The sequence below is a fragment of the Microcaecilia unicolor genome, chromosome 7, assembly GCF_901765095.1.
Source record: "Microcaecilia unicolor chromosome 7, aMicUni1.1, whole genome shotgun sequence".
Lineage (NCBI taxonomy): Eukaryota > Metazoa > Chordata > Amphibia > Gymnophiona > Siphonopidae > Microcaecilia > Microcaecilia unicolor.
This window is the reverse complement of record NC_044037.1, coordinates 12,948,351-12,960,994: the sequence shown is the minus strand read 5'-3', so window position 1 is coordinate 12,960,994 and position 12,644 is coordinate 12,948,351. Positions and strand designations below refer to the sequence as shown.

General features: G+C 41.6%; 1 protein-coding gene across 1 annotated transcript in view; it reads right to left on the bottom strand.

The window, feature by feature from the left end:
* Nucleotides 1-2,514: 2,514 nt before the first annotated feature.
* The window catches only part of LOC115474589 (homeobox protein CHOX-CAD-like), a 32,152-nt gene continuing 22,022 nt past the window's right edge, over nt 2,515-12,644 (bottom strand). The window contains exons 2-3 of the mRNA XM_030210115.1: nt 9,385-9,530; nt 2,515-2,748 (exon numbers count right to left, since the gene is read on the bottom strand). Coding sequence (XP_030065975.1) covers nt 2,515-2,748; nt 9,385-9,530 — 380 coding nt within the window. The remainder of the gene's footprint in view (nt 2,749-9,384; nt 9,531-12,644) is intronic.

The following is a 12,644-nucleotide window of genomic DNA, read 5'->3' as shown; positions in this document are numbered from 1 at the left end:
TCCCTGAAAGCAACACTCTCAAGAGATATTGGATTCTGTTGCAGTTTTGGGAAAAAGAAATATTGGGCCCTGTTTACTAAGTCACGCTATAGGCGCACAAACGTTTTAACAATAGAGACACCCATAGGAATATAATGGGTGTCTCTATCATTATCGTGTGCGCTAAAAAGTTAGCGCACCTACAGGGCGGCTTAATAAACGGGGCCCATTATTTCTAAAATTGGTGACCCAAATGACTATGTTCTGGCACATAAACGTTGATGTTGCTATTTCATAACATAAATGTGTATGTGCCAGCACATACATAACAGGTATTTGTATACTGCCTTTCTGTGTTACAACCAAAGCAGTTTACATATATGCAGGTACTTTCTCTGTCCCTAGAGGGCTCACAGTCTAAGTAAATGCTTATGTGTCCATGCTGACTGTTTATAGTTTAGATGTTTATAATTCTAAAATGGATACTTTTGCAGTATATAAGTAGTGCAAAAACGTCCATGTCACCTTGTACTTTAGAACAGGCTCTGTGTCAGCAGATAGTTTTCTAAAATGCTAGTGTAACTTGACACAGTTTGACCTAGATGCTTCAAGTCTGATTTGTACCTCCTTTCTAAAATCTGCCTCTATATGTCTAAGGGGCCTTTTTACTAAAGGGTTGCCACGTGGCAACCTGAAACTACCGCTGGCCCAATGCTGGTGCAAGCAGTAGTTCCACCCCCAATGCGTGGCATTTCCGGTGATATTGGAATTTTTCTAAAATTAACAGCGCAGGTGGGTTACCTGGTGGTAATCGGGCAACCCCATGCGCTTCCCGGTTACCACAGGGTTAGCAAGGAAGATCTTACCGCCACCTCAATGGGTGGCGGTAAGTGCTCACCCTGAAACGGCTGCGCAGCAAGTGCGAACTTACTGCATGGTCATTTTTTCTTTCCACCTTTTTACCCACTGTGTTCATTAAAATCTTGCTGTGCCACACCTCAGCTCAGTAAAAGGGGCCCTAAGTGATGCTACCCCTGGAATGAGATAATATAGGACATGTGTCCAAAATTATCCATTAAGCCCTCAGGAATAAAAAAAAAAAATCACTTATTTAGCTGCCAACTGCACAAGTGCTTTTGAATGTTGTCTCCAATACATTGTGTAACTATGTGCAGGTGCCATTAGGGTTTGCAAAATAGGGATATGAAGGTCTCCAAAACTGAAATCCCACTGTTACGTATTTACATTTATTTAGTTCGGTCTCTGTTTTTACAGACTTTGGGATGTTTAGTATTTTTATTTAATAAAATGGTAAACAATTAATGAAAATTTGAAAGTGTTAGGCCCATAGCTTGTCACTCCTCAGTGGTTGACAATGGTAATATGACAGCACAAAATGGCATAGAGAAGCAGCCAGACTGCGTATTTTCCAGCTGCATCTTACAGGGGCAGTTTTCAGGCTGTCTAAATTGGGGCAAAGCATAAAAGTACTTATGGTAAAACATGCATGCTTTTGACTATGTTTATGATGGACATTTTCAGACAGCCAATTTGTGTGGGTATATTGCTATTTATTTGTGTAAATGTCTTTTAAAAACTGTCTTCTCAAAAAACTGAATACGTTTGTTACTGGCTGGGAAGTATTCTTCTGTACTAAGAATGATCAAAATCACAAAGAGTGATCTGAAAAAAAAATAGAAACTGTCTCCCTGATATTCATAAGTACATAAGTATTGCCATACCGGGACAGACCGCAGGTCCATCAAGCCCAGCATCCTGTTTCCAACAGTGGCCAATCCAGGTTACAAATACCTGGCAAGATTCCAAAACAGTACAATATATTTTATGCTGCTTATCCTTAACCAGCCAGACATGGTCACTGATGGGTTAAATAGCATATCGGTGCCTAACAACTAATATTCAGCAGGAGATAACCAGTTATCTCCACTGATTATTACTGGTTATCACATAGTGCATAACTGGCTATATCGCATGACTTATCCGGTTAAGTGCTGATATTCAGCGTCTAACTGGATAAGTTTAACAGTCATATAGGACCGAATAAATAGCTGTCTTATCTTTAACCTCTAAAATGTTAGCTAGTTAGTGCTGAATATTGGCATAACCAGTTAACTTTTTAGTGGTTAAAACCCCCCAGATGTTCAATGCTTTTCACTGGAAATGGCCCGGCATTGAGTATCTGGATTTAACGCCAGCAGTGAACAGCAAAAAACGCTGCCCTCCACTGGCTGAATATTGGACCCAGTATATGTTTCCAGGTGCTGTCTTTTAAAGCAAAACAGATGATTATAGAATGATTTTCATACCATTCATTCTTATAAAAACATAGAACTATAGTGGTTTCTCTTCTGCATGAAAAGTCTGTGAGCTAAAGGCTACAATCTTATGGATTTCCCCTGAGATTTACAAATTCTGCAACACTTTGCAGATCATATTCTTCATTTTCTCATGACTTCAGTGCTCCATAAAAAGATGTTTCTCTACCACATTTTAAAGGTGTTTGTTGCCTTTTACTTATTGAGAAACTGTGACTTTTTGCCGGTTCCCAGCATGAGGTAAACCATTTACTGAAAGTGGTGGGGGAAACAAGGAACTGGACATTTCTGCAGCAGTCATAGCGTCCGAGAGAGGGATAGGGCTTGCAGAACCAGAGTCACTATGAAGAGAACCCAGTCCATCAAACTGAGTTATTTTCTTCTTAAATAATTTCCTTTCCTTTGCTCGTCGGTTCTGGAACCAGATTTTTACCTGTACCATAAGAACAAAAAAGAGAGGTTTGTGATCAGTGGAGAAAGAACTCCATCACGGAGGAAATTCAGTGAAAAGAGCAAGTAACTGAAAGCATGACATATATGTAAAGTAGCATTTCTTAAATTGTGGGTTGTCAATTTAAATGGGGTTATAAGTGAGTAAGCCTCCTGCAATAAATTTAGATACTTTGTGGAGTTTCTATAACATCCTTTGAGAATTCTGAACATCATACATTGACCAGTTATTGGGTTTCACTACAGATGTAGGGAACAAATTTGAACATGAGTAGTATTTGATTGCTCGGGAATTTATGATGGAAGTTTTTGGATATACAGACTTCTCTATGGATGTTATAGCAACCAACAAAGTATCCAAATTTATTACAAGTCTGAGCACCGGCATTCAACATCGGCAGCCCTGTAGGCTTCTGGAACTTATGAGTGCCAACCGATACTTAGCTGGCAGCTGCATAACATTCAAGGGGGTCTTTTGCCCCTTTAATTCTCCTTCCACCCCTCCCCAAGAACATCCCCACCTCTCATCCCCTTCCCACCCCCTCCCAGATCATGACCCCCTTCTGATCCATCTCCTACCCCCTCACTTCCAATCCCCCTCCCTCCAGCAAGGATAGACCCCCATCCCCCAGGCCTACCTAAGATACCGACAGCTGATTTAAATGCATTTGCAGGTTTGGCCTAGTGGTTAGGGTGGTGGACTTTGGTCCTGAGGAACTGAGTTCAATTCCCACTTCAAGCACAGGCAGCTCCTTGTGACTCTGGGCAAGTCACTTAACCCTCCATTGCCCCATGTAAGCTGCATTGAGCCTGCCTTGAGTGGGAAAGCGTGGGGTATAAATGTAACAAAAAACAAAAAAAACCTCACAGTAATCTAAATGTCACAGTGATAGAGCAAGACAAACTGCATTACATCTCTTTAAATCATGTTAAGGAGCAAATAATCATACTTAAGCCCATAACACAGCTTGATAGCTTCCCTTCTTGGTGTCTTACACCTTTATACTGAGGGATATTTAGGTTCTTCTGAGTCCCCTAACAGAGTCCTGTTGGTTTTACAGTGTCCATTTTAAACTACCAAGCTACCCCAAGTCCACATGCTTTCATAAGCACTGTTATCTGATTTCTGTCATACCATGGCAGCCCTCTGAACTGCAACAGAAAGCAGTGGCGATGACCAAAGAATCCAGTGCAACCAAAGATGTCTTCAAAGAGACAGTTCTTTAATTGGCACCAGCTCATGTGAATAGCATACAAGAATTGCAAGACCGCTTGGTGGACTCAAGATGGGCTGTGTTTTGGTTACATTGCTTGCATCAGGAGTCCAAAAAACAATCCAAGCATGCATTTGTGAGGTGTACAAAAATATAGAGCCTCCTCAAGACGCTGTTAAAACCTCAGGGGGCTCACACTAAATCTACCCCTATTGATGTGGAAACAATCCAAAAGCCTGAGAAGAATGGTGAAAAAAAAACTAAAAGGAGCAGCTCGCAGGGTAAAAAACTTGCATCAGGTGTGGATGATGTTCAAAAACACCATCCTAGAGGTACAGGACAAATATTTTCCGTGTATTAGAAAAAGAGGAAAAAAGACCAAACGTTAGCCGGCGTGGCTAAGCAGTAAGGTAAAGGAAGCCATTAAAGCCAAAAAACAATTCTTCAGAAAATGGAGAAGAGAACCGACTGAAAATAATAAGATAAAACATAAGGAATGCCACGCCAAATGCAAAGCAGAGATAAGGAGGGGCTAAAAGGACTTTGAAAAAAAGTTAGCGTTACAAGCGAAAATACATAGTAAAAATTTTTTTAGATAAATTAAAATCAGGAAGCCGGCTAAAGAATCGGTTGGGCCGCTGGACGAAGGTGGTGTTAAAGGGGCGATCAGGGAAGACAAAGCCATAGTGGAGAAATTAAATGAATTCTTTGCTTCGGTCTTCACAGAGGAGGTTTGGGAGGGATACCGGTGCCAGAAAGGGTATTTGAAGCAGGCGAGTCGGAGAAACTAAATGAATTCACTGTAAACTTGGAGGATGTAATGAGTCAGTTCTGCAAACTGAAGAGTAGTAAATCACCAGGACCGGATGGTATTCATCCCAGAGTATTAATAGAACTGAAGAATGAACTTGTAGAGCTACTGTTAGTAATATGCAATCTATCCCTAAAATCAGGTGTGGTACCGGAAGACTGGAGGGTAGCCAATGTTACGCCGATTTTTAAAAAGGGTTCCAGAGGAGATCAAGGAAATTATAGACTGGTGAGTCTGACGTCAGTACCGGGCAAAATGGTAGAGGCTATTATTAAGAATAAAATTATAGAGCACATAAACATGGGCTGATAAGACAAAGTCAGCACGGATTTAGTGAAGGGAAGTCTTGCCTCATCAATCTACTGCATTTTTTTGAGGGGGTGAACAAACATGTGGACAATGGGGAGCCGGTGGATATTGTGTATCTGGATTTTCAGAAGGCGTTTGACAAAGTGCCTCATGAAAGACTCCAGAGGAAACTGGAGAGTCATGGGATCGGACGTAGGGTATTACTATGGATTAAGAGCTGGTTGATGGATAGGAAGCAGAGAGTAGGATTGAATGGTCAGTATTCTCAATGGAGAAGGGTAGTTAGTGGGGTCCTTCAGGGGTCTGTGCTGGGACCGCTGCTTTTTAATATATTTATAAATGACCTTGAGATGGGAGTAACTAGTAAGGTGATTAAATTCGCAGATGACACAAAGTTATTCAGGGTCGTCAAGTCGCAGGAGGAGTGTGAAAAATTACAGGAGGACCTCACGAGACTGGACGATTGGGCGTCCAAGTAGCAGATGAAGTTCAGTGTTGACAAGTGCAAAGTGATGCATGTGGGTAAGAGGAACCTGAATTACAGCTATGTCATGCAAGGTTCTGCGTTAGGAGTCACAGACCTAGAAAGGGATCTGGGAGTCATCATTGACAAGACGTTGAAAACTTCTGCTCAGTGTTTTTGAGGTGCGGTGACCAGAACTGAACACAAAACTCGAGGTGTGGTCTCACCATGGAGCGATACAATGGCATTATAACATCCTCGTGTTTGTTTTCCATCCCTTTCCTAATAATACTCAACATTCTGTGCGCCTTCTTAGCCGCTGCAGCACACTGAGCAGAAGTTTTCAACGTCTTATCCACAATGACTCCCAGATCCCTTTCTAGGTCTGTAACTTCTAACGCGGAACCTTGCATGACATAACTGTAATTCGGGTTCCTCTTTCCCACATGCATCACTTTGCACTTGTCAACATTGAACTTCATCTGCCATTTGGACGCCCAATCTCTTAGTCTCGCGAGGTCCTCCTGTAATTTTTCACACTCCTCCTGCAACTTGACAACCCTGAATAACCCATCTCTAGGTCATTTATAAATATATTAAAAAGCAGCGGTCCCAGCACAGACCCCTGAGGGACCCCACTAACTACCCTTCTCCATTGAGAATACTGACCATTCAACCCTACTCTCTGCTTCCTATCTTTCAACCAGCTCTTAATCCACAATAATACCCTACCTCCAATCCCATGACTCTCCAGTTTCCTCTGGAGTCTTTCATGAGGTACTTTGTCAAACGCCTTCTGAAAATCCAGATACACAATATCCACTGGCTCCCCACTGTCCACATGTTTGTTCACCTCCTCAAAAAAATGCAGTAGATTGGTGAGGCAAGACCTCCCTTGATGTTCCAAGCAAAGAGTAGCGTCGGGTCTTTGTCTGGGAGGCTGTATTTTGTCCCTGGTAGCAGAGGGGGGGTCGGGTCCACGGAGGCTGTCAGTGTTTCCCGTGCAGCTGAAAAACGCGCACCCTGCCTCTTCCTCGGGATAACGAGGTGGTGGCCATTTTGCAGTGCGAGTCTGACGCGCTTTCCCCTGTGGGATTGGCTTTGATTTCAGGCACTGTGGCTGCTCTGGCGGGCATGCATCCAACACGTTTTGATGCTCAGGGAACTCAAGCGAGTGGGGGAGGAACGGAACCGTTCTCCCCTGAGTTTGTACTACTGTTGCACCGTGCCTATCTTTTAAAGGCAGCATGGCAGGTGGGGGTTCGGTTTTATCTATTCCTGGGCATCAAGAATAGGTTCCTTCTCCCAAGAGGTGCCGTGAAGATTTTGCCTTGGATGCAGGGTCTGTGGCCTCACTTTCCCCCGTCAGTCGGAAGGGTCTATTTCGGGCCCTTCAGGGGCCTCTTGGCTGCGAGAAGAACTTGAGGAGGGTGACATTTTACATGAAGAGGCGGATGACCCGGCAGTGGTCCTGGTGTTTCATAAGGAGGAGCTGTCTGCCTTTATTACTAAGGCCGTTAAGGTACTTAGTATTGCAGAGCCGCTGTTTTCCAAACTGACTACAGATAATCCCAAAAATGGCTAGTACTCGTTGCCCTCCTCGGGCGTTTCCAATCCACATGGCCATGCACGAAATGATATCCACGTGGTGGGCTACTCCAAATGTGCAGCTGCACATCTTCAGGGCCATTTCTCGCTGTATCCGCTTGTGCAGGCGGAGATGGATAAGCTTTGTCTACCTAGAGTTGATGCCTTGGTGGCGGCCATCATCAAAAAGACCACCTTGCTTGTGGAAGGTTGCGTTGCGCTAAAAGGTGTGCAGGACAGGAGGCTTGAGGCGTCCCTCAAGCTCTCTTTTGAAGTTTTGTTGCTCTTCTTACAAGTGTCTTCCTTAGTAGATAATGGTCATCACTGATGCAATCCTTCAGGGACAGTTGGAACTCTGTTGGAAGCTCCACAAGCTGGATGTCTACAGAGTATTTAGAGGTGACAAACCTTTTCTATCTGACAGACAGGCTGTCTGTGCTATTTCAGGTTTTGCATAGGTACCAGTTGGTCATTGAGGTGGCTTACATCATTTGTGGAAAGAGGGTTCCGGTGGCCCTCAGGGCCCACTCTATTCAGGCTCAGATGGTCAGATGGTCAGAGGTGCAAGCAGATGCACCTGATGATATCTATAAGGTGGTGACATGGTCATTTCTGCATTTTTTCAAGAAGCACTACAAGATTGATATTTTTGCCAGTGGTGATTTGGCCTTTGGCAGAGCTGTAATTTGATGAGCCCTCTCATTCCCTTTCCAATAAGATATTGCTTTTGTACATCCATTGGTTTGGACTGGTCTAACAGGATGAAAAGGAAGGTAAAATTATTCATACCGGTTAATTTTCTTTCCTTGGATCCTGCTAGACCAGTCCAGGGCCCACCCTGGAAGACTGTGGCATATGGAATACAGTTCAGACTTAGACTGCTCACTCATTCTTTCTCTTTTGCATATAATTTATGCTTCACACAAGTTGGTACTTTTGATGAGAGATGCAGTAAATTTGATGGGTTATTAAACTGGTGAGTAGCAAGGTGGACCTACTTCTGCTTTGGATTTGGCATACTGGAGAATTCCAGGCTTCACCAGCCTTTATACCGGTGATGTTACAGGACAGTTCAGAGGTGGAGTTATCAACGTGAACTACTGTTAAGACAAATTATTTTACCACTAACTCATGCTATTTTACCACATCCCATTTTATTCATTGAGACCTAATTACTAATAACTGAGATTAACAGTAAGATAAAATGTCATTAACAATAGCTCATGTAGATAACACTCCCCCTCATATCTTTACCTCCATCTGCTGGTAGGGGGACTCACTGTTGATCTGGACTGGTCTACGAAGATTCAAGGAAAGAAAATTAATAGATATAAATAATTTCATCAGAGTGAGCGCCAACATTTACATGCTGATTATGCACATAAATTATTAGAATAATGGTGTAGACATTGATATGATAGAGGTATATAAGACATGATAGAGGTATATAAAATAATGACTGGAGTGGAACAGGTGGATGTGAAGCGTCTGTTCACGCTTTCCAAAAATACTAGGACTAGGGGGCATGCGATGAAACTACAGTGTAGTAAATTTAAAACAAATCGGAGAAAATGTTTCTTCACCCAACGCGTAATTAAACTCTGGAATTCATTGCCGGAGAACGTGGTGAAGGCGGTTAGCTTAGCAGAGTTTAAAAAGGGGTTGGACCGTTTCCTAAAGGACAAGTCCATAAACCGCTACTAAACGGACTTGGAAAAATCCAAAATCCCAGGAATAACATGTATAGAATGTTTGTACGTTTGGGAAGCTTGCCAGGTGCCCTTGGCCTGGATTGGCCGCTGTCGTGGACAAGATGCTGGGCTCGATGGACCCTTGGTCTTTTCCCAGTATGACATTACTTATGTACTAACATGTGCATGCAAATGCCAAAATTCCATCTAAGTGTTATTGTGTAAATACACATACATCTTTATATCACATATTTTACAGGTAGGCATACATATTAATAAACTCACATGCTTATATCTCCAGCATTTAAGCGCTAGCACTTATACCATCTCTATAGTTGGTGTAGTACTTGTGCTTATATTATAGGCATGTATTCACCTGTTATGCTAATATTCTGTAAAGAAAAATAAGTGCACTTTAGGTGCCTAAATATAGGCATTCTGTTATAGAATTACTGACATAGTGCTGGATCAGGCATTTATGGAAAAATAATGCATACACTTTCAAGACCGCCTCTAAATAAATGTTAAATGTAGTTCATTGTACCTGTCTCTCAGAAAGTCTTAGGTTGGCTGCAAGTTCAGATTTTCTCCTGATGGTAATATATTTGTTATAGTGAAATTCTTTCTCCAGCTCTAGTCTCTGGTGATCTGTGTAGACCACCCGATATTTCTCCTTTGTCCTGGTTTTACCTGTGAATAAGGAAATAAGAGGTTTAAGTTGATCCTTGTATTTTTGCAGAATCACATCTGGAAAGGACAGGCTGGTTTAATCTTGCAGTGGAAATAATGTATTAATTGCTGAATTAATAATGGTGGACCTTCATTGTTCCCAAATGTCTGTGCATTTTACTATTTTGGGAACAGAGTTCCAAATTTTGGTTCCTTAATATGAGAAATTATCATTATGGATTGATTTATATCTTAATTTTTACAGTTAGAGAAATGTAGGATAAGATATTCTCTGGACAACAAAATGATATTGTGTGATGGTAATTCAATGAGATTGTTCATATAGGATGGGGCCAAGCCATATAGAATTTGGTGAATGAATACACATAATTTAAATGATATTCTTTCTTTTATTGGCAACCAGTGTAGAGCATATAAAAGAGGTGTTGCTTTGGTGAAACATGGTGATCTACATATTAAACGTGCAGCTGTGTTTTGAGTAGTTTGTAATTTTCTAAGTAGGCTGCATTTGATTCCTGTATATATGGAGTTACAATAATCAAGTTTTGTTAGAACTAGGGACTGAACTAAGGTACGAAAAACTGATTTAGGGGTCCTTTTACAAAGGCGTGCTGAAAAATGGCCTGTGGTAGTGTAGGCGTGGCTTTTAGGCGTGCCCAGAATCATTTTTCAGAGCACCAATAAAAAGGGCCTTGTTTTGCCGAAAATGGACGTGCAGCAAAATCAAAATTGCCGCACGTTTATTTGAGTCTGAGACCTTACCGCCAGCCATAGACCTAGCCGTAAAGAATTTGGGCAGTAATGATCTACGTGCGTCAGATGCCACTTGGTGCGCGTCCGCTAGAAAAGAAAAAATATTTTTCAGACGCGCATAGCGGACGTGCGCCAAAATTGAAATTACCGCAAGGGGCATGCTGTAACCGGGCGGTAACTCCAATTTGGCATGCATTGGGCATGCGTAGGCACCTAAGCGGCTTAGTAAAAGGGGCCCTTAGTGAAAAATGGTTTTAATCTTCTTAGTTTCCAAAGTGAGTCAAAGACACTTGATACCATGTTGGAGACTTGTTTTTCAAGGGTGAGAAATTGATCGACTGTGATTTCTAGAATTGTCATTGATGCTCTCAGTAGTGACATTTTTAAGATTGATAGGATGGTGAGGATTGGTTATTATAAGAAATTTTGTTTTTTCAGTGTTGAGTTTTAGTTTGAAATTGGTTGCCCAGGATTCCATTAATGTTAAGCCTAATTTAATATTGTGTGTTATTTCTTGGATTTCTTTGGTGAATGGGATATATATGGTGACATCGCCAGCATAAATAGATGTTGGGAAACCATTTTTTTCCATTAAGTTACCCAGGGGGGGGCCATCATGATGTTGAACAAAATGGGGGATAATGGGGATCCCTGGGGTACTCCACAGTCCGGTGACTATTTTGAAGAAATTTCATCTGATTGTTTGACTTCATATGATCTGGATCTTAGGAAGCCAGAGAACCATCTCAGAACATTTCCACATATACCATAGTGGTCCAGAATATTTAAAAGAATGCAGTGATCGACAGTTTCAAAAGCACTGGACATATCAAACTGAAGTATTAAGGTTCTTTTACCCAGACTTAGTTCTCTTTTGAAATTGGCTAGTAAGGTGGTTAGAACAGTTTCAGTACTGTAAGAGGGTCTGAACCCAGATTGTGAACTATGTAAAATAGAGTATGGTTGAAGATAATCCATCAGTTGTTGTGATATAAGTCCCTCCATTACTTTTACTAATAAAGGAATGGAAGCCACTGGTCTATAATTGGAGACTAAATTTAGGCTTGTCTGGGTGTTCTTTGGTATGGGAGTCAAAACAATGCTTCCATTGTGTCTAGGGAATTGTCCCTGGGATAGCATTATAGTAATTATTGAATGTAAATAATCAATAAATATTGTGGGGGCAGATTTCAGAAGATAATTTGAACACTTATCAAGTAAACATTGTGATTTTGCATATTTGAGCAAGTGACCTATGTGACCCTTTTTAAATTGGCTTTGATCTTGTGTAAACCAATTTTGATGTGGATTTTTGCCTCCTAGTTTAGGACAAGATCCCTAAAGCAGTTCTCTAAATTCTTTTGAGATGTTAATGTAGGACACAAGGTGATCTCACAAATAAATGCCTTTGATATTCAGGAACTATAAACAAATGCCAGATCCCTTTATCTCAAAGTACATTGTAACATAGAGCACTTTACATCTCTTACATGGTGTTATTTTACTAGAAACTTTGCAGACACCATATATATATATATATATATATATATATATATATATATATATATATATATATATATATATTTATTTATTTATTTAGAATACAGCCAATTCTGACATGTGTGGTAGTACTACTACTACAACATATCATTTCTATAGCGCTACCAGTCATACGCAGCGCTTCACTGTTGAACATGAAGAAAAGACAGTCCCTGCTCAAAAGAGCTTACAATCTAAATCAGGACAGACAGGACAAATAAGGGATAAGGGAAGGACACAGATAGGACACTTGGAGGAGCATAATCGAACGCAAATGCCCATCTCCATGGGCGCCTATCTCCGAGGACGGATAAGCGAAGGGGTGGGACAGACTGTATTTTCGAAAAAGATGGGCGTCCATCTTTTGTTTTGATAATACGGTTTGTGCCGGGCAAATGCATCGCATTTGGGCGGATTTGAGCTGGGCGGTATCGGTTTTCAGCGATAATGGAAACCGAAGGCGCCCAGCTCAAAAACGAACAAATCCAAGGCATTTGGTCGTGGGAGGGGCCAGGATTCGTAGTGCACTGGTCCCCCTCACATGCCAGGACACCAACCGGGCACCCTAGGAGGCACTTGTAACAATTTTTAAAAAATTAAAATACCTCCCAAGTCCATAGCTCCCTTACCTTGGGAGGTATTTTAATTTTTTTAAAATTGTTTTAAAATTCCCCCCAAAACCCACTGCCCACAACTCTACACCATTTCCATAGCACTTATGGCTGAAGGGGGGCACCTAGATGTGGGTACAGTGGGTTTTGGGGGCGGTTTGGAGCGTTCCCATTTAGCAGCACACGTGTAACAGGTAGGGGGGGATGGGCC